This window comes from Apis mellifera, linkage group LG1 (genome assembly GCF_003254395.2).
Source record: "Apis mellifera strain DH4 linkage group LG1, Amel_HAv3.1, whole genome shotgun sequence".
In the NCBI taxonomy this organism is placed as follows: Eukaryota; Metazoa; Arthropoda; class Insecta; order Hymenoptera; family Apidae; genus Apis; species Apis mellifera.
This window is the reverse complement of record NC_037638.1, coordinates 2,083,627-2,105,681: the sequence shown is the minus strand read 5'-3', so window position 1 is coordinate 2,105,681 and position 22,055 is coordinate 2,083,627. Positions and strand designations below refer to the sequence as shown.

Genomic DNA, 22,055 nt, shown 5'->3' with positions numbered 1-22,055 from the left:
ATAAATAATTTTAATAAAATTATTTGTCTCTATTATATCAAAACATAATTTGAAATAAAAGAATTTTATTTTTATATTATAATAATTATCGATTTCTTTTTACTTTATGCTTTTGGTCAGAACTTTCATTGTTATTACATATAAACCTTTATATTATAAGTTTTTGATACTTGTTTTAATATATTATGAACGAATGCAATATGACAATAAATGCAAATTTAATTTATTATGACAACTATACAATATTTGATGTATTATGATGTATTTGTCGAGAGTTATCTGTTAATCCTATATAATCTGATTCAGAAATTGCATCTTCTCTATGATTTTCATCTACATTATGAATAGTATTTGATAAAAATTGTCTTTCTGCTTGTTTTGCTTCTGCAATCCACTCAGTAATTTCATTAGTATACATTTTTCTTTGTAAAACTTCTCTAGTTCGAGGACGTGATCCAATAAAAACAGTAGTACCCTGAAATATTTTTATATGATTATAGTAATTTAAAAAATATATTCTACTTAAGAAAACTTACACCAACTATTAGTGAAGGCCGTAATTTTTCTAAAAGTTGGAAATCTTCTATTATATATTGCAACTCATCCCATTTTAATTCTACTTCTTCATGAAGCATTTTTTCTTCTATAAGGTTTATAGAAAATTAATAAAACATTCAATGAAAAATATTAAATTATAATAATTGCAAAAAAAATTAATTTCAATTCAATTTCAAAAAAATTAATTTTTTATATTATTTATTTATTTTATATTATAATTATTTATATTATAAGAGATTATAATTAAGAATATAATAATATAATTACCATCACGTTTAGATGTTGATTTTTTATAATGTATCCTAAATCGAAATGCTTCCAAGAAACTAGATACTACAATAGTTAGAACAATCATAGTTACTAAATAAAATATCATAAAATATATTCGTGTATACATTCCAACAGTAAATGCATATGCATTCATTAGGATAAACCAGTTATTAACAACTGTTAATTCGAAAAGAGTCATACCACTAGCTATAAGATTGTCAAAAGTGTTAAGATAATAATATCCTAATGCAGTACTTTCATTAGCCGAATATTTATAAAAATCTTCAACTGTTGTGTTTCTGTATTTAAAGATATTATAATGTAATATTTAATTCAAAAATATAATTTATAAAAAAATACTATCCATGGATACACTTACTTGCAACAATTTCGCATATTATATCCTGCAAATAATTCCATTCCAATAATCGCAAAGAAATAATATAAAACAAGCATGACTACTGCAGTAGAAGACATTAATGGAGTTAAAATTACAAGCGTGCCGAATACATCTCGATATCTCTTTTTCATTTTAAACAATCTCAATAATCGAAGTGGTCTGAATAGAACAAAAAATTTTGCTGTAGGAAAAAGGCATAAAATACAAGCAGCAACAAGAGTCATTATAGATGTGCCCAAATCAAAAAGATTCCATCCAGAACTAAGATATCGTCTTGTACCAAGTCCTAGTACTTTTATCAATGCTTCAGCAACAAATACTATAAAAAATGATTAGTTTTCAAAAATAATATTACATATTTATATATTCATATATTACTTAAAAATATATACTTTTACTCACTTCCTCCAAAAAGAAAAGTATCCCAAGATGCAGCAAACAAAAGTGTACTATGAACATTATTAGCTGGCTCTAGTATCCTTATTATCATAGCAATACCATTTGCAATGATCATTATATCTAAATGTTTTTTATAATTTTTAAAAAAATATATATATAAAATATATATATATATAAAAAATTATAAATTAATATCATATAATTTTTTTTTGAACTTACACATCAAAGTTTCAAAATAAGACCATCTAATAGCAGCATGTGCTCCTGTGCAAAGTATTTGCAAAGGTTGTGATGTACTGTGATACCAAGGCACAGTAGAATATTGTGGCTCCCATTGAAGTATAATAGTGTCATAAATATTTAAAAATTCTTCAATACTTAGAACTCCACTTCCAGAAGCATTTAAATGTTGATACATCAAAATAATATCTCTTACATCTATAAAAAATTTATATAATTGTACAATATTAAATTTAATTTATATTATATATAATTTATATTTAACTTATATTATTTTATTAACAAATTTCTGTAGATGTATTACATACTTTTATTTGGAGCATAGTATCGCATTAATCCTTCAAATTGACGAAATCGCATTTTATCCGGACTTTGTTTAGAAACTAATAATTTAAAGGCATGTTGACATGCTTTTCTTTTATGTAAAAACAATTTTTTAAATTTATCACGTTCAGCTGCCGTAAATGTTTCATTAACTACTGCTAACATCAAATTCATCATTACGTACAACATTGTAGATAAATAAGATACAAAATATATAGCATACCATTTATTTTTTGAATATGAAGGCATCATTACATCTGGAAAACTAAATACCGAAATTATTATTAAAATTTAATCTATAATTAAAAGCATAATAAATTAAAAATATTGTTAGAAATTTAATTATAAAATACTTACTTAGCAGTAGTAAGAAGAACAAATAAACTCACAAAACTATCTTGTAATGTAGAAAAATTTCTATTCATTTCGGAAAACATATAATATCCCAATACTGTATAAAGTGTTATGAAAAATAAAAGCAAGCCTAACATATCTAGAATTGGAGGTAGTGTTAAAAGTATTTGTCTAATAAATCTTCTAACACCTCCAAAACATTTAGTATCTACTAAAAAGATAGGCCTTAGAGCGCGTGTTACACGAAAGTGTGATGACTGTCGTACTAATACTGTCATCGCTTCTAAAAACATGATGACCAATGTGATACACTGTAAAAATGATGTAAATATATAGTTTTCATGGTTATATATTGTAGCATAGAAAAAACTTTTATTACATAAATTTTTCACTTTATTTAAGAGTGAAATAGAAATATACAAAAATATGTAGTCATAAAAAATAATATCATTTTAATTAATAAAATAATTTATTTTTATATATTTTCTCATATGTCTTTCTTTATTTAATATTAATGCAATTTTTTTAATTTAGAAAAAGAAAGTATTATTGATAAAAAATCAAACATTTGTAAATATTTAAATAATATAATAATAATAAATTATATAATAATTTTTATAAAATCCATATAATTTAGATAATAAAAATATAATTTTTATATTAAATAAAAATATTAAGAAAATATTAATATTCTTCTTTTTCATTAAAATATAATAATATAATAATATAATAAAATATAATAATTAGTTAAAATAAAATAATATAATCATTGACATATATATATATTACATATATAATATTATAATATTCATATGTAATATTAAAATTATATATTTTAAGATTAATATATATATATATATATAATATATTACTTCTATAAGATTCTCCAATAAAGATATTAATATATTATAAATGAATAATTAATACAATTATCGTTATCTCATTTCATTAAAAATGTAATCTAAAATAGTCTGTAGTTGCTATGTTACTTATCTTCTTATTAATACCCTCATATTTTTTGTATCAATATTCTGAAATACATGCAACTGCTATATTGACATATTTACAAAGTAATAGAAGAAAATATTTCAATCTTATGATATTCAATTTAGAAGAGAATTATTAAATGTAAATATAATTTATTATATCAAAATATAAAATATATGAGAAAGTTTATATAATATAATTGTATAAATCTTAAATTAAATTCTACAAAATTTTTATATAAATTATTAAATTGTTTTACCTTCAACATTGTTCGTTTATGTTTTAACATGGTTGACCATCCAATCCATCTTAACTTTAAAGCTAATTCTATGCCTATAATTATTAAAGAAAAAAGTTCTATAGATCCATGTACCCATACTGGTATCTAAAATTAAAATAAATATATAATTGTAACAGAAAGAAAATATTTTCTTATTAATGACTTACTTGAAACATTGGTACTGCTGGCTCTTCTGCAAGAGCTAAAATCAAAAGTATAAGGGAAGTTAATAAATCTAATCCATAATACCAATTATTATGAACTAAGAGATATGCTGGTAAATCTTCTGGATGTTTTGGATGAGAATCAAACTTTTCATTATTTCTGCCTTCCTATCAAAATAATTTCTTGTAAATTTTACATTTAAAATAATCATTACAAATATACTATATAGTATAACAGAAATTATTTTATATATTTTAAATTAAATAATAAACTAATATTATTAATCTGAAGGAAATAATATATATACCTCTAAGAATATTGCAGCTTCATGATAATTCATTTCCCAATGTAATTCATGATCTGTTAATGAATCATGTGATGGAAGTACAGCATTTTCAGACATATTTTCTCTGAGCACATCATCTGTTTCAAATTTATGAATAAAGTGATCAGTCTTTATATTTTCAATAGGAGAATTTACATGATTTTCTGTAGAAGAACATGATAACATAGATCCATATTCTATAATAAATAAACAAAAAATAAACATATATAATATAAAAAACATATGTAAATTTTAAATGATAAAAAAAATAATATAAAATAAATAATATCTCTTATTATGATGATAATATTAAACATGATACATGTATATACATTCAATAATTCAAATATATTTAATTAATAAATTAAATATACTATTATATAATTTATATCAAAAATTAAAAAATGCAGATTTAGAATTGTTAGAGTATAACTTAATGAATATTATAAGCTAAAGATGCCTAATAAAAAAATAACAATAGCAATACTTAGCTGTCAAAATACAAAACTTTCATTTTATATATATATAAAAGATAAAATAAAAGAAATTAAAACTTACTTTGACATGATCGATGCGAAATATCTTGTTCGAGTGATATATTTGCATCATCATTAAAATGCTGATAATTGCCTGAATATTCAGTAATTTTAGGAGAAGACATTTGAGAATATGTCACATGTCACATATAAAAAAAACAATACATTTATTGTATTAAAATATTTATATATATTTGTATATTTTGATTAATTTTGCTCAGCGATGTCACTATTTACAAGTTATACACTGATTGGATTAAACCAAAAATATTGCTTGACCATGACAATATATGACAATATATACATATTTTTGTTTGAAAGATATTTCGCATTACAGTATTACAACATTATTCGATCTTAGATTTGACGTTCTAATTTGTAGTGCGCATGCGCATTTATAAAAAACTTGTATATACTATATATTTTTCATTTTTCATGTATTTTTGTATTCTTCATATATATTAAATAAATATATAAATTTGATCATTTTATATAAAATAAAAATTATATTTTTATATCATTTTTTCTTCTAAATTAAATATATTTATACATATACATAATTGTATGTATATATATATATATATATATATATACACACACATGCGTATGTATATAACATATGTATAACATGTATGTATATATATGACAGTAGATAATTAATAACAAAATAATGTGAATTTCTTTCAAAATTATTTTAATGAAATTAAATGTAAATAAAATCAAATTGAAATAAAATAAAAAAAAATCTTTTTGAAATAATTATAAATTTTTATATTTAAAGTAGGATATAAGAAAATACTTTATATTAATTTTTGTTTATTCTGTATTTATATATTCAAATCACAAAAAATTAGAATTTTAATCTGTGTGGATATTGACTACTTCTTAAGCCAAACATCGCCGATAAATAGGTAAATAACATTTTTTTCTCCTTGTTTCTTTTGATAGCAGAAATCACAAATTTATCAACCACTTTTTGATCAGCTTTTCTTTGATCACTTGGTTTATATTCATCTTTCTTTTTACTAAAAATATCACCTTCTTCTTTTTTCGCACGTTTTTCACGTTTTCTCTTAAAATAATCATCATTAATATGAGAAGGAATTTTCAAACCAGAAATATTAATACGTGTAGAAGTAGCAATTACATAGTTTTGACTAACTCTACGAAGTGGGCAAGCATTGATCAAAAAAGGACCTATATTAAAAAATATTTCATTAAAATTTTAATTCTATAATATAATATAAAAATAATAAATTTAAAAATATAATATAAATAATTTACCTGTGATTAATAGCAAACCACTCTTAAGTTGTTTTAAGAAAACAACACGTTTTCCTTTATGAGCACCAGCAAGTAAAATACAAATTGTTCCTGGTTTCAAAGATGGTCTCAAATAACGACGGTGATCGCGAAAACATTTTTTGGCATGATGTACAGTCACTGGATCTGCAGTAGGATAATTTGCACGTCTTTTCTTTAATAATACAATACGTTTTTCTCCATTTTTGTCACCACTAATTTTTTTTTCAATAGTAATTGGTTTTTTAGGTTTAACCTGATATTAATAATATTATGATTAATTAGTATATTCAATAAAGTATATAAAATACAAAATGAATAAAAAATTATATAACAACATATAATAACAACATACACTTTTTGGAGTTTTTTTGCTAAGAAATTTGTAAATGGCTTTTTTATGAAACATACGAGTACGACTAAATCTATAAACACCATTTCCTAAGTCATAGTTTCTTGGTCTAATTCGACCTTTCTTTTCACCTTTTTTAACAGAAGAAATTTCTTTCTTCTCAGGAGATTTTAATTTTGTTTCGTTTGTTTCCTTTGTGTCAGTCATCTAAAAAATAAATATAAATTATAACATAATTACTTACTTATTACTTAAATAAAATGATAATCAAACATTTATAATTTATTTAAAAATTTATTTTAAATAATAAAAAAATATTGTAGTAAAATATATTATATATTTATAAAGTTTCAATATGACTTTCATTAATTCTATTTGTATTAACATAATCTTATCAAACATATTTGTATCGTGTTTTATTAAAGGTTATGTCTTGTTTCTATAGCTTTTACATTTTATTATAAAATTAATTAATACAAAATTAGAATAAAATTTTTTCAAAATATTGTTAAGATTTTAAAATTAAAAATATATATGTTATTTTTTCTTTTAAAGTGTCATTTTAATCTTCTCAAGCTTAAATTTTTAAAACTTAAATAATTTCATAAAATATTATGATTAAGAAAAAAATATAATAATTTTATTAAAGAAAATGTTTAAAATACAAAAAATTTTATAAAATATATAATTTTTCTTTTATTATAATAAAAGATTACTTTGATAATATTATATCTGTTGATCTCATTCCATCTTACCGTAATTCGTGCAGTTAAAAGAATCTATATTCTATCTTTACCTATTGGCTGTATGCTGTATTCTAAACTCGATATATAATCTATCGATAAGTATATCGATTGTATTCGATAATTACTATTTTAAAACATAGTTTATTAAATAAAATATTATTATTTATATAATTTTTTGTTTTTATAGTTTTAATAATTAATATTTTTCAATATCTTTCAATAAATTAAATTATAACTTGCATATTATATATTTTCGATATCTAGAATCGATTTCAAAATTTATCTCGCATTTTCATAAATATTCTGTATTTATATGAATTTTATTGAAAAATAAAATAATTTATTCTAAATATAGCAAATTTTTTATTGAAAATAAATAAAAATACAAAAAAATATTGTTTATTTAATTATTTTATTTTAGTTATTTTTATTTAAAAAAAAATATTAAAAATATTAGAATAAAAAAGATAAAAATTCATTATATATATTTCTAGTAATTTTATCTCCATTTATTAGAGAAATGTTTTTCAATTTTAAAAATTTTTTTTTGTGTTTTTAAATTCTTACTATAAATTATTTTTTATTTTTATATCTGTTATAAAAATTCTTTTTGTAAGTATAAAATATATAAATATAATTAATTTATTTAATTTTAAAATATTTTGTTTGAATAATTTATTTATTTGAAAAGATACAAATTATAATATAATGAATTTTATTCAATATAATTTACAGAATTTATATATATATTTTTTTTACTAAACAATAATTTCGATTTATTATAAAAATTTAATAATCTCATAACAAATATATTATACTTAATTTTTTATATTTAAATAATGTATATCCATGTAGAGTTGAACATACATATATGCTCTTAATCATTATGAGTCTTACATTTATCTTATACAAATACTGTATATAGTAATATATTTAATTCATGATTATAAATATAAAATATTTAATTAATTTTTAAATTACTTTTTAATTCATTTAACAAGATAGAACCTATTACCATTTTTTCGCAATTAACACAGATTTCGAGACATTCATTACTTATAATTTTTATTGTCACTAATACCAAGGATTTCGATGCTAAAGTGTAGGCAGCAAATCTACAAAAATTAAAAGGAATAACATTGAAATGTAAACAAAATTTCATCATATTAATATGTTATTTAATAACTTTTTTTAAAATTAATTTATTTATAATAAAATTTTCTATTTTACCTGATTTCTTCATCATTGCTAGATACCATTGCAACATTTGCAGTTTCAAAAATTTTTTGAGATATAATATTCTTATTCCCTGAATATTGCACCTTTGCTACATGTTCATTCATACCCTTTAATTTGGTTTTTTCAGTTAAAAACATATTTTCTGGCAAGAGTACAGCTCTTATTATTTCTCCAATCGGAGCTTTAATAATAACTGGGCATGAATTTGTCTCATCTCCAATTACAAAGTCAATATTAAAATTAGCTGGTTGTGTAGAATCATTAAAATTAATTCCTAATGTAGAAGATAAATTTGAATTTATTTCTAATAATGGTATTTTCGTAAAATCATGTATGAGCATTCCTTTTGGTAAATTCTGTAAAGGAAGCAAAATACAATTAAAATACTTGTAAAACATTAAAAAATAATGATTTCATTCTTATATAATATAAATTTACCTTTACTCCCATTTGTATTTCTTTAATAAGTTCATTTCCTTCATTTGAAAATGTTAATTCAATAGTAACTAAATAAGCACTTACTAAATGCTGTGATCTAGTAAATCTGTATTCAATTTTTAAACCATGACCTGTAATGCTATTTAATAATTCAGATTTCCTTATAGGAGTAAACGAAGCTGAAACTTCTCTGATATCATTTGTAATATTTAAATTGATAGGTGTAAGAAGACCACCTGTGCTTAACGGCATAATTGGTGTCATTGGAATCACTGAAATTAACAAATAAAATTTTCAATTAATCTATAATATAAAATATATGAATAAATATTTTTTTATTTTGTTTTTTACATTATTTTTATTATAATATGTAATTTTTTCCTTCGCAAAATAAACATTTATAATTGAGAATAATACAGTCGAAAAAATAAAATGTAAATTCACCGATATTGTGTGTCAAAATGAGTTTCTATTTTCTTTATAGTATTATATTTTACCATCATCTAAGTCTAAAAGGAGATCAATGTTGCTTTTTGGTTTTTCCTTTGCTTCTTCATTTAAAGTTTTATATTTTGTTTCTTTACTTTCTTGAGAATTTGTAGATGAATCTTCAGAATCCGATTCTTCACTTTCAGTTTCGCTATTTGATTCATCAGATAATTTTACAGATTTTTTTTTTTCACTATCAGTTTCAGATTTTCCAGATTCCGATATATATTCAGATGAATCGCTTTCTTCATCTGAAGAATCACTTGTTGTAGTATCTGAAGACTCATTTTCATTATTCAATTCTATTAAAAAATATATTATATGTTAATAAATATATATAAAATTAATATAATTTTTATTTAAATAAATTTTATTTTACAATTTTAATAATTTGAAAATATACCATCTGCTTGAACACTTTCTTCATCGCTGTAAAAAGGTTTCTCTTTTTCTTTTCCTTTTTTGTCTTTTTTATCTTTTCTATAATATTCATCCCTTGTATCTCTCATAGTACTATTTGAAACATCTCTTAGAGATGGATCAGGAGCTACATCAGGGAAAGGTGGTAAAGGACGATAACCAGCACATGGCATATCCAAATAATGAGATAATGTACCTAACTGATATTCAGAATTCTTGAATCTTGATGTTAACGTTGGTGCAGGTTTTGGAGCTAAAAATATTCTTTTTGCAAGTTGTGGGAGGTTTTTTTTATGACCATCTTCATCAAAAATAAAATGTCTTAAGAAACGTGCACGATCTCTAATATCATAATTTTGATCATATTTTGCAAGTTGGAAGACATATTGACAAAATGGTTTAGTTTGAATAGGATTATTTAAACATAGCTTTACAGCTAAATTTAATATTTGTAATTTTACAATATCTTGTTCATTTACAAAATTTTTGGCCATTTTTCTAAGCACATCTGGTGCTATCTTAGGTACTCTATCTGAATATTCTCCTAAGAGCCATAAAATCGATGCTCTAGCTTGTGGTATAGTTATGAAATCCATTAATTTTGCCATATGAGCAATTATATTTTTATGTTCATTCGATTGAGTTTGTAACAATTTTTTTATAACAACAACACTTTCTGCTACAACAGCCTCTGAATAAAAAATATATTTTAATTTTTATGTTATTACATAAACGATTATATTGTATAAATACTACATTTCAATGTATAATTTTACTTTTTAAAAAAAATTTCAAGATTAATAAATTTAAATTATAAAATTAAAGACATCATGCAATTGTTCTAGTCTTATATAAAAATTTATTGATTATTATCAATATGATATTACTTCAACATAATAATAATATATAAATTATTAACAAAATTATTTTTAATTAAAAAATAGTTCATTTTATATATTTTTATATGTTTACTAATATTTGTTATTTATTTTAATAAATATTATTTACACATGATATGTAGTATAAATACATGTAAATAAATATATAAAATATAAACATGATTTTCTTAACACTTTATATAAATATTTACCATCTCGATTGCTTAATAATGAAACTAATCCATTTAAACATGTATCAGTCACTTCTTTTATATTACTTGCACATCTTCCAATTGCTTGTATACTTGCTCCAACAAATTCTTTATCACTACTAGAGATATAAGTTTGAAATTCTCTTAATATAACTCCAATACTAGTTTCAGTTGCTAAATTAGTTAAAATATCTAATTTCAGAAGCTTTATGTGAGTAGGATCTGAAGTTCTCACAAAAAATGATTTAAGAAAAGGTTCAAACATTCCCTGTACATGTAAACAATAAAAATCATAAATTATATAAAAAATCATAAATTTTTTATCATAAAAAAGATAGTTTGTTATTTAATTTAATAACATTTATATAAATGATATTACAATGTATTTATGAAAAATTATTTTTCAATAATTACATTAGTACTTACATTACCTTTCTGGCAATTGATATGCTAGCAATGCAATGAAGAACTATGCTTTGAACTTCTCTGTGGCCTCTTAATAATCTGATTAATGCTTTGGCAGCAATCATTACTTCACTTCGCGGTGCTGTATGATGATATAATTGAGATACTGCCATTACCACGGAAGCATTTCTGCTTTGTAAAAGAGGTTTTGTATTTCGTAATAATAATCGATGATCTGGATCTATTGTTAATTTTGGTTTTTTTGTATTGGACGAATCAGAATCAGAATCATAAAATGGACGATTTTCATCATCTTCTATATTCTATAACAATTGATTTCAAAAAATATAAATATATGATTATAATTTTTGTATTATAAATATTAATTCATAATTTTGAAAAATATACATACATCTACATTAGGATTAATGAATTGTGTTCTTGCATATCTTGTAAGCATATTGACTATAACAACCTGTCCCCATTCATCAACATCAACTAATAAATTACAAAGTTTTCTGTAATTTTTGTGTATCAAATCTATTCTTTCAGGACAAACTTCTTCAAATGCCATCACTGCAGAACCTACAACAAGAGTTGTTTTGTCGGATAATAGCTTTTCTAAGACACCTATTAACTCTTCTTTTTGTTCAGAATCTAATGAATAAAGTTTAGGAATAGCATGTGCTGCAGTTTTTCGGACATATGGTGACATATCACTTGCTGAATCTTTAATAGCAAGCATCACTATAGGCACTATCATAGAAACTCGTATACTTGAAAGTACTCTTAAAGCACTGGCTCTTATTAATTGATTAGGATCTTTTAATGCTCGTTGAAATGTAGAAATAGATAAAAGAGCAAGATCTTGTTGATCTTCTGCATAACGGACCAAATAAACATAAACTAATTTTTTCACTTCAATATTTTTTGAGACAACATTTTTTACTACTGCTGGAAATAATTCTGATGCATCTCTTCCCTTTGCTATCATCTGAAAAAATAATTACTTTTATTTTTTTTTCAAAATAAAATTAAATTAGATTGAAAAGTTAAATATATTAGATATATAATAATTATAAAAAATATTTATATTCTTATTTTTCAATAAAATGACATGATTATTCTAATTATAAATTACTCATTTCTCATAGATTTCAGAATATTAATTTATATGTATATTATGTAAATAATTCTTAAAGAAAATTACAAAAAAATGAAATAATACAAATAAAATTAATGATATAAAAAATTTATTACCCCAATTATACGTTTCATAGCTTCTAATTTAAGTCCATCTTTATTACTATCTAACATTTGTTTCAAGTCTTCATGTCTGAAAAAAATATTCCTTTTAGATAAGTAATTATATTTATTTCTGTATTAATATATTTAATATTTTATATGAATAATATATTTAATAATCAATTTTATATTAATAATAAAATTTAAAAAATTCATAATATAATTAAAAATATATATGTATTTTTTTTTATATTTCAAATATATAATATATAAAATTTAAGAAAATAACAATATAATATAAAAAGGATTATAAAGTTAAAATATATAAATTTTTTTCATGAAATTTCATTTCATAATATTTCAAATATATAAATTTGAACAATAATTATATTAATAAATAATACTATAAACTTTAAATTAAAATAATTAAAATATATAAAAAATAAATTATTTTAAAAAATATGTTAAATTTCAAACTCAAAGTATATTAAATTTTTCTGTAATAAATATTTTTTAAAAAATTATTATATGAACATATTTTTTAAAAATAAAATGTTTATCATTAAAATATTTACTTTTTATAATCCGAATGAAAAAATCCACCTGAAGCAGGATCAGTTGCGAGTTCTGCATCTGCTGTATTTGAAGGTCTATCATTGCTGTAAGATCCTCCGTTATTTGATAATGAGTTCGCAGCAGCAGTTAACATCTTTTTTTTTTTATTTAAAATACAATAGTTCTTTTTTCTTATTCCAACTACACAAACTTTATTCTAACACGAACAAATCTTTAAAAATTTATTACAAGATGATTTCAGTAAACATTAACAGACACCCATGTTGCTTAGATCTATTTAGATTTGAGCTCAGTACGTATTCCTGTTTTATATATCGAAATATATCGAATAAAAATATTTAAAAATAAAACAAAAAATATAATCGTTTTCTTTATTAATTGTTTGCAAATAGTCTGGTTTTGTTCATTTTATTCTATAGAAATTAAGAACTGTAGCATTTCTAAAATAATGATTGAAAGAATAAAACTGTCACGAAGTTACACGCATTACGTATAAGTTACTAGAAACCGTACTTATCTTTTATTCAGAGCGGGAATATTAAATTACAATAAAAAAAATTATCATTATTATTCAATTATTATTATTGTTAATTATTTTATTATTTTAGCTATTATTATTTTATTACAGAAATTATTATTATATATTAATATCACGAAATAATATATTAGTGTTAAAAATTAAACATTAATATATATAAAAATAAACAAATGCAATTAAATATTTGTAAAAAAATATAATATATATTTTTTTCATAATAAAATATATTATAATTTTAATTTCAAAATGTTAAATAATGTATAATATTAAAAAAAATATTATAGTAATTTTATAATGTATTCTCATTATTTGTATGTATGTTTTTAAATTTTTTTTTTTTATATAAAAATACAAAAATAATGTAAATATTTAGATTAAATAATATATTATATAAATAAAAAATATATAAAAAATATATTTAAATTCTTTATTATTGAAATGAAGATTGTATATTTTTATAATGTTCAAAAAGAATTTTAAAGTTTTCTTATATTATTTTTCATCTCATCATTATCAGAACTTTTATCTTATATTTTTTTGCTATGCAACAATTTCATGAATATCTTAAAATATCTATTAATTTGTATTTGATGTATATAAAATAAATTATAAATAATAACATATTTGACAAAGTAATTTATTTATTTATGATTTATTTTAATTTAACCCTTTGACTGTAGATCATCTATTAATAAAGTATATAATTTTTAAAAGTGTTTTTTAATGCTTGTTATTCACAAAATAAATAGTGTTAATTATAGAATGTATAATATAAAAAAAAAATATAGTACTAATGTACAATATTAGCATCAACTAAGCTTAAATAGATGCCATCACCAATCAAAGGATTAAAATTATGAAAAAGTTTATTTTGTATGACACTATAATACAAGTTCGTCTAGTTTATTGATATATTGTATGTTGCCTGCTAACAGAATAACAATTTGTTTTTACAGAAAGTTTGCTAAGAATTTTTTATTCCTTCATCTACTTTAGTACAATCCCTTTTTTGTTGTTGTCTTATGGCTGAATTCAAATCTTCTTGACAATTAGCATATGCCATACCTAATCCAAAACCTGCCCCAGTTATGATAGGCCACTTTCTTCCTATAAAAAAAGGAATTAATGATTTTATAATGTAACAAAATATAATGAATAATATATATATTTATATATTTGTTATAATATTAAAAAAATTCATAATAATATAAATAAAATTTATATATACAAATAAATTATAAAATTTTAATTTTATAATTTAAAATTTAATAAATAATTAAATATTTATATTTCTTTTTATCATTTTAAATCGTTAACTATAACGAACATAACTTAGAATACTTAACCTATTTCATGTTCGTGAAATGAAAAAATTTTTATTATTTAAATATTAAAATTGACAAAAATATTTATCTAAAAATAATTATATGAAATTAAATTAATAATATTAAATGATCTATATTTTTCAGTCAAAAATTACATTATTTTAATTTTTGTTTTAACTTCAAAATTGTATTTATTATTAAAAAAATAAATTAATTAAATCTATTATCACATTAAATATTTTAACTAACATCAAAAAATATATAAAGATTTTTATTCTAAAAAATTTTTTAAATAGATTAAAACTTACGTTTGAAAAAAAATAAGGAGAATACTCCACCAAGAAGAATTCCTCCTCCTATGGAAATGTCGTTATCATTAACCAACAAGAAATAAATTTGATATCCTTTCAAAATCCATCGATTAATTACTAGATGATAATTACCAAATTTAAATATAGCATCCGTAAAACACCGATCCCACTTTCGTCCAATTTCGTCTTCAACCCAAGTAGCCATTTTTCTTACATTAAAGTAGATCTATGATATTGAATGTTATGTCATATAACAGTCTATGATCATTGGAAAAGAATGATAATAAAATTATCGATTATTTGTGAAAATAACTTTATAGGGATTCAATATTTTTTTGATGAACAATATTTTTTTCAGTACTATATGTGAATGTGTAATATAATTAATGACAACGAAATCAATGTAATTATGTAGTTTCCATTTCAATCAAACAAGAGAGTATATAGGGATATGCTATTACATATTGCTTTAGGTTATGACAAAATGTATAAACAATATTTTATCATAATTTTGTATATTATTAAATTTTTGGAAATTTGTTTTTTTTTTTTTTTGTTAATAAGTAATTGATTTACTCTATAAACTTGATTTTATCGAAAATCATTTGATTTTCGTAAATTTTATAAATTTTTAAGCTATTCATGACGATACAAACAATTTATAGTAACAATTTATACTAAACTCATATGATTAAAAAATAAAATCACTATTTAGTTTCATAATTTACTACATGAAATTCTTGTAAAAAATTGCTAATATAAAAAGAAAATTTTTTATATAAAAGTAATTTTATATAATTGTATGATTAATTTCAAAAAACATAATTAAAAAATATGTAATTGCTATTCATTAGTATTTTTACTTTTCTATTTCATTAATAATTCTTTTTACAATACTAAAGAAACAAAATTTAATTTAAAATAATAATAAATTACAAACTGATAACTTGAAAAAATAATCTATTAAAACAAATATTTTTATTATTCATATTAACATTCATAATTTGATTTCAAAACAATTTTTACATATTTAACATTGTTTGTAATAATATAATAAAAGTATTTCTTTTGTTTTATCTTTTAAAAGTATAGGAATATTAAAAAAAAATAAATATTGAAAAAATAAAACATGTTTTAACGCCCTCTTATAATCGATTCTATTCTATCCTAGTAGAGCATTCTAAAAGTTAATTTCACTGTGTACCGTGTATACTCTTTTTGACAACATGGTTGTCCAGAAACATAACTATAATATTACAATAAAAGAATTTTCGGGTCAAAAATAAACCAAAATTGTGTTGAACATGTTTGTTAAATATTGCAAATCGAAAAAAGGATAGTTTTAGTCAATATAGATTTCATGTTAAAGTGCTGTAAATCTAATAGATACATATTCATGTTAAAATTGCGTCGCAAATAATGTTATCGATTAATTTTTTAACTTTTGAGTCAATAAACAAAAGATTAAATAATATTAATAGAAAAGCAAGTTATACAGAATTATTAATGAAGTTTTCATTTTTTATTGTGATTTTTATTGTAACAACCTATCTCTTATCATCGGTTAGTGGAAGCGAATCATTGGGAAATCCGTATAAAATATTAGGTGTTCACAAACGTGCAACTTTACAAGAAATTAGAAAAGCATACAAAAATCTTGTCAAAGAATGGTGAATATTATATTGTATTTTATTTTATTATTATTTTATAAATTAATTTTAGTTTATTTTTTTATATTTTGCAAATAAATATATTGAAAATATATATTATAAAAAAAAGAAAATTCTATACATTTATTTAAAATGACATATTTTATTTATATTGTATACAATTATTATGTATATTAAAATATGCGTAAATTATTTAAATATATTCAAAGATTATATCTATTATATACATTATATTTATTTATTTAAATAATTTAAAATGATCATTTAATTGTACTTATAATATATTATATTATTTATAATATGAAAAGAATTTTCATATTTCTTAAGATATATAATAATGCAAGAAGTTATATGTACAAAGAAAGTTAAAGTGTTGCAAAGTTTTTTTCTCTAGGACTATTATAAATATTTTTTTCTTTAATTTTTTATTTATATTGAACAGAAAGAAATATTTCAAATGAATATTATTAATTATTATTTATAGTTTGATGTTATTTAATTATTTTATAAAAAAATTATATTCCATTTAAAAAAAATAAAGGATTTGAAGATATATTCTTTTAAAAAATTATTATATTTTGTATTATATTTAATATCTATAGTAATTTAAAAAAAAATAACTATTAATATTATGACTTATTTTATATATATTTTATATATATTTATATTAAAAGTATAATTATTTAAATTTATATATTTAAAGATAATTTTTTCTTAATGTTCATATCTTAGGCATCCAGATAAAACTGATCATCCAGGTGCAGAAAATAAATTTGTAGAAATTACAAAAGCTTATGAGGTAAAATAATATAGATAAATAATATAATATAAGTTCTTTTTTATCAAAAATCTTTTATATATCTTGTTCTTGTTAATTTTTTATATTTTTTGTTCCTAGATTTTAACAGATCCAGAAAGAAGAAAAAAATTTGATAATCATGGAATTACAGAAGAAAATATTTCTAGACAACGAAGAGATAATAGTCACTTTAATAATGTTTTCGATCCATTGGAAGAATTATTTGCTAGAAATTTTAAATTTCATTATCAAAATCGAGATATTTCTCTTTTTTATAAGATGAGCATCACATATCGGTTTGTTTCACTTAAAAATTTAAAAAAGCTTATTAAAGATCTGAAATTAATAGCAAACATATATAATTATTTTAAATGTGAATGTACACTTTCTGCAGATCATTTGAAAATGTAATAGTACCAAAAACTTTTCGTACACCTTATCTGATATTATTTTATTCGGATTGGTGCTTTGCATGTTTGCAAATAGAACCAACATGGCGACGTTTGATCGATGAATTAGAACCATTGGGTCTTGGTTTAGCAACTGCACATGCTGAAAAAGAATCAGCTTTAGCAAGGAAATTGGGAATTCATTCACTACCATGTCTTGTTGTTACAATAGATGGTCGTACAAGTGTATATAAAGAATCTCTTTTTAGCATTCAGAAAATTGTTGGTACGTATTTTTACTATTAATATTTTAATATAATTACATTTAGTATTAATATTGTGTCAGTCATATTTATATTTAATAATATAAAAAATGGATTCATTTGCAGACTTCTTACGAAGCAAATTTCCATACAAATTAATATCTAATATAAATAAAAATAATATAGACAGTTTTCTCTCAGGATGGATAGATAATCGAATTCGAGCTTTAATATTTGATAAGAAAGAATCTGTAAGATTACGATATTTATTTGTTGCATTTTATTATAGAGATCGTGTTGCATTTGGTTTTGTTCAGGTAATATTCATTTTTATTTTTAATATGATTATTGAATTATTTTATTTTTTAATTAATTTAATTATAATTTTTCTTTTATAGATGGAAAAACCAGAAACTGAACTTATTATGACAAAGTATAAAATTTCTGTTGATTTAGACACTTTATTATTATTTAATGAAAATTCTGAAAAACCTATGGCATCTGTTAGTATGAAAGATATATCTAGTGACACAATGCACAATATTATTTCAAATAATAAATTTCTTGCTTTACCAAGACTTTCAAATCAAGCAATGTTAGACTCTCTCTGTCCGCCTGAGTGGTTAAGACCTCAAAAACGTTTATGCGCAGTTTTAATATCACAACAAAATAGTCATTTTCATGATTTGGCTAGACACAAATTTAGACAAGCAGCTTTAGAATCATCTTATAGGTAAAAATATTTTAAACCTAAATAATTAATTATCATTGATATTTGATCAAATTTAAAATATTCAATTCTTATATAAATATATAAAAATTAAATTGATTTTTTGTACAATATATAATGTTTTTTAAATTATACAATATAATGATATATAATTAATATTAATTATTAGTTTAAGATCATAAAAATTATAAATATTAAAATTATTCAGATTTTTTTTCTAAACATTCTTTTTTGCCATATTAGTTTTTTAATTCTAATCTTAATCTTTTCTTAATTCTCTAAAAGAAAAAAGATTTTTAAATTAAATTTATTTGTTTAAGTTTATTTTAATATCTGCAATTAATAATATCTACAATAAATAATAAAATTTTATATAAGAATATTAAAAATAAAATTTAGTTTATAAACATATTATTATTATAATATTAAAATTTTGCAGTTTTTGTAGTATAATATTTAATTTACAGTACTGAAAGAGTCCGATATACATACGTATTTAAAGATACGCAACCAGAATTTGTATCAGCATTATCAACAGGAGAAGGTAGTCCTCTAGAACCTTTATTACATATTGTTATTATTTGGAGAAGGGATGCAAATCATTTGAAATATGAATGGTTACCTACTGGTTGGATTGAAGCTGCTCAAGATGAAAGTCAATGGAATGAAACACGTCGAAATTTAGAACAAACTATACAAAGATTATTGCGTGCATCTGAAGCTTTACCATATGCCGCAGTTGTAGGAGAATTAGCAGATGAACATGCACAGGTATATATCTTGATTTTTAAAAAAAAATTAGTTAATTATATTATCTTGTATTATACATAATTTAAAACTTTTATTTTATATAGGGTACTGTAGACAAACTTATTGGAAAAGCGTTATTAGCTGTAGATTATATTTCAGATAGTCTTACTAAAGAGCAAATATTGCCTTTAGTATCAGTAATTGCTACTTTAATGTTAATTGGTGCTGCAGGATATGGAATGTCATATCTAGCGTAAGTAACATTATTTTTAAAAATAATTATAATTTTTAAAAAAATAATATTTTATTTAATTTAGAAAATTTGAACATTCAATTTTTTATATTTTATCATTATTTTATGTATAATTTATATTTTTGAATTCCTAATTTAATTTGAATTATTTGAAATAATTTCGTAAATAAAATTTACAAAAAAAATTTAATTATATTAGTTTTTAAAATTATGTCATTGCAGAAAATTAGAAGAAGCAAGTATTCAAGCTGAACGTGCTCAATGTAAGAATAACAGTAAACCAACTCCAACACAGCCACAATTACGATTACATGAATTGCGGGCAGAGAAATATAATGGTTTAGTTCGGTTATTAAAACCAGGTTGTAGAACTATTATATTATTAGTCGATGATCAAAGTAGACTAAAATTATTACCAGCTTTTCATAAAGCTGTGTGGCCTTATAGGTAAATTTATATATGTTTATTTTTATAAATACTTCATAATTATATTAATATGTCATAAATAAAGATTCTAATTTAAAAATACATATATACAGAAAAAATAAAACTCTTATGTTTGGACATTTGTCTCTTGAAAGAGGATTAGAATGGTATAAAAAATTATTATCTCTCACTTTACCAGAACAAAAAGAATTAAATATAAATGCCAAGAATTGTATTGGCACTGTATTATCTTTAAATGGACATCGTAAATATTTTTGTATGTATCATGCCAAACATCCAGAATGTATAAAAGGCAAAGGTTCTAAGGTATGTATCAAAATATTAGTAAAATATATATATATTAAAAAATATATATATTAAAAAAAATTTTATTAAATTTAGAAATAATCAACATGCACAAACATTTTTATCATATTTTTTTATATACAGAGAATAGAACGAATGACAAAGCAGTTAACTCGAAAAACAGACGATGCGGAAGCGGGTGCATTTATAGGTTTTGATAGTTCTAATGAATCTGATGTTTCTGAAGAGGAGGTTTGATTTTTATATGATTTTTATTATTGTTGAAATAATAATATTTTTAATGATAGTGATATGATTTATATTACAATTGTATAAAAAATATTTCAAATTAAAATATAGTTATTCGAATTATTTTTATTACAGAATGGAAATAATATTTTATGCCAGGATAATCTTCTGGATGGTTTACCAATGTGGCTGGATAGGTTATTTGAAGGTTTAACACATCGTTACTATATAAATTATTGGCCCGAGTTCACTGCCAAATAATTGAGAATTGGTATACATTCTGGTAATGTGTATACTTTTCGCAATAGAAAAAGGGATCCAACTAGTCAACAATATCACATATTTAAAAATTCTATACAATTTAAAAAGTCATTCTTTAATTTATAAAAATTAGTTTATTGTATCTACGTGAGATATTATTTATTAACTCACGTGCGATTTTCCGTATATAAAATTTAGATATTCTAATTATACTTAAAAAATGGATTCTGTAAATTGTTATTATAGTTGATAAATATCTTTCATACAAGATGTTAAGAAACATAAGAAAGAGCAAACTCAAAAATTAATATACAAATCAATTATAGCTTATTTTCAATTTATAAGCAATTAAATAATTTTAATTAATTGATAATATTACCTAACCGGATCTATAAAGATATTAAAGAGAATGTATCATATTATTTTAGATATACAGAATAAAACATAAAAAATTCTTTTTATAAGAATATACGTATCTTAACATATTTTAATGTACTATTTAATTAAAATTTCTATAACATTTAAAATGATATGAAATGCAAAAATACATTTTTTTTAAATTCTTTATTAAGACCCGATTAGACAATCGCAACATTATAATAAAATATTATAGACTGATCAATTCAAGTGTTTCACTCTTTTACT

The 22,055-nt window shown here is 21.1% G+C and overlaps 5 protein-coding genes across 8 annotated transcripts; 1 reads left to right on the top strand and 4 right to left on the bottom strand.

Moving 5' to 3' along the window:
• Positions 1-48: 48 nt before the first annotated feature.
• Positions 49-5,277, bottom strand: Tpcn1 (two pore segment channel 1). 3 transcript variants are annotated; one of them, XM_026440906.1, is made up of 13 exons: positions 4,861-5,243; positions 4,285-4,499; positions 3,980-4,144; positions 3,792-3,917; positions 2,549-2,856; positions 2,176-2,456; positions 1,847-2,065; positions 1,631-1,747; positions 1,208-1,547; positions 1,030-1,127; positions 826-891; positions 537-643; positions 195-475 (listed from the first exon to the last, which is right to left on the bottom strand). In XM_026440906.1, exons 1-13 carry the CDS (start codon positions 4,961-4,963, stop codon positions 236-238), a joined length of 2,385 nt encoding a protein of 794 aa, XP_026296691.1. In that variant the 5' UTR covers positions 4,964-5,243; the 3' UTR covers positions 195-235.
• Positions 5,278-5,637: 360 nt separating this feature from the next.
• On the bottom strand, positions 5,638-7,311 carry LOC409479 (60S ribosomal protein L6). The gene is made up of 4 exons (XM_006558609.2): positions 7,248-7,311; positions 6,496-6,699; positions 6,123-6,396; positions 5,638-6,035 (listed from the first exon to the last, which is right to left on the bottom strand). Exons 2-4 carry the CDS (start codon positions 6,697-6,699, stop codon positions 5,689-5,691), a joined length of 825 nt encoding a protein of 274 aa, XP_006558672.1. The 5' UTR covers positions 7,248-7,311; the 3' UTR covers positions 5,638-5,688.
• A 739-nt stretch (positions 7,312-8,050) lies between these two features.
• Positions 8,051-13,637, bottom strand: LOC552064 (AP-3 complex subunit beta-2). Of its 2 annotated transcripts, XM_624443.4 has the most exons (10): positions 13,140-13,637; positions 12,580-12,655; positions 11,732-12,313; positions 11,346-11,642; positions 10,915-11,182; positions 9,808-10,515; positions 9,413-9,706; positions 8,916-9,187; positions 8,469-8,833; positions 8,051-8,353 (listed from the first exon to the last, which is right to left on the bottom strand). In XM_624443.4, the coding sequence occupies exons 1-10, from the start codon at positions 13,271-13,273 to the stop codon at positions 8,200-8,202; spliced, it is 3,150 nt and encodes a 1,049-aa protein (XP_624446.3). In that variant the 5' UTR covers positions 13,274-13,637; the 3' UTR covers positions 8,051-8,199. The 2 variants fall into 2 exon arrangements, with proteins under 2 accessions (XP_624446.3, XP_006558671.2); XM_006558608.3 differs by lacking the exon at positions 12,580-12,655 and having other exon boundaries at positions 13,140-13,278.
• An 889-nt stretch (positions 13,638-14,526) lies between these two features.
• Positions 14,527-15,998, bottom strand: LOC726902 (MICOS complex subunit Mic10). The gene is made up of 3 exons (XM_001121025.5): positions 15,447-15,998; positions 15,312-15,359; positions 14,527-14,785 (listed from the first exon to the last, which is right to left on the bottom strand). The coding sequence occupies exons 1-3, from the start codon at positions 15,517-15,519 to the stop codon at positions 14,643-14,645; spliced, it is 264 nt and encodes an 87-aa protein (XP_001121025.1). The 5' UTR covers positions 15,520-15,998; the 3' UTR covers positions 14,527-14,642.
• A 483-nt stretch (positions 15,999-16,481) lies between these two features.
• Positions 16,482-22,032, top strand: LOC412118 (dnaJ homolog subfamily C member 16). The gene is made up of 12 exons (XM_395584.7): positions 16,482-16,984; positions 17,717-17,783; positions 17,883-18,079; positions 18,178-18,458; positions 18,562-18,752; positions 18,834-19,168; positions 19,633-19,936; positions 20,020-20,168; positions 20,391-20,615; positions 20,708-20,921; positions 21,045-21,152; positions 21,285-22,032. The coding sequence occupies exons 1-12, from the start codon at positions 16,734-16,736 to the stop codon at positions 21,408-21,410; spliced, it is 2,448 nt and encodes an 815-aa protein (XP_395584.4). The 5' UTR covers positions 16,482-16,733; the 3' UTR covers positions 21,411-22,032.
• Positions 22,033-22,055: the final 23 nt, after the last annotated feature.

Coding starts and splice junctions, on each gene's coding strand:
- Tpcn1 (XM_026440876.1), bottom strand. CDS start 4,963: ATGTCTTCTCCTAAAATTACTGAATATTCAGGCAATTATCAGCATTTT. Junction 4,401..4,860: donor TTCGCATCGATCATGTCAAA/GTAAGTTTTAAT, acceptor AATTTGAAACAG/ATGATGTGCTCAGAGAAAAT. Junction 2,066..2,175: donor ATACTATGCTCCAAATAAAA/GTATGTAATACA, acceptor AATTTTTTATAG/ATGTAAGAGATATTATTTTG.
- LOC552064 (XM_624443.4), bottom strand. CDS start 13,273: ATGTTAACTGCTGCTGCGAACTCATTATCAAATAACGGAGGATCTTAC. Junction 9,707..9,807: donor AGAAAGTGTTCAAGCAGATG/GTATATTTTCAA, acceptor ATTTTTTAATAG/AATTGAATAATGAAAATGAG. Junction 8,834..8,915: donor AAATACAAATGGGAGTAAAG/GTAAATTTATAT, acceptor CTTCCTTTACAG/AATTTACCAAAAGGAATGCT.
- LOC726902 (XM_001121025.5), bottom strand. CDS start 15,519: ATGGCTACTTGGGTTGAAGACGAAATTGGACGAAAGTGGGATCGGTGT. Junction 15,360..15,446: donor GGATGCTATATTTAAATTTG/GTAATTATCATC, acceptor ACATTTCCATAG/GAGGAGGAATTCTTCTTGGT. Junction 14,786..15,311: donor CTCCTTATTTTTTTTCAAAC/GTAAGTTTTAAT, acceptor CTTTTTTTATAG/GAAGAAAGTGGCCTATCATA.
- LOC409479 (XM_006558609.2), bottom strand. CDS start 6,699: ATGACTGACACAAAGGAAACAAACGAAACAAAATTAAAATCTCCTGAG. Junction 6,397..6,495: donor GCAAAAAAACTCCAAAAAGT/GTATGTTGTTAT, acceptor TATTAATATCAG/GTTAAACCTAAAAAACCAAT. Junction 6,036..6,122: donor TGGTTTGCTATTAATCACAG/GTAAATTATTTA, acceptor TTTTTAATATAG/GTCCTTTTTTGATCAATGCT.
- LOC412118 (XM_395584.7), top strand. CDS start 16,734: ATGTTATCGATTAATTTTTTAACTTTTGAGTCAATAAACAAAAGATTA. Junction 19,169..19,632: donor GCTTTAGAATCATCTTATAG/GTAAAAATATTT, acceptor TTTAATTTACAG/TACTGAAAGAGTCCGATATA. Junction 20,616..20,707: donor AAAGCTGTGTGGCCTTATAG/GTAAATTTATAT, acceptor ACATATATACAG/AAAAAATAAAACTCTTATGT.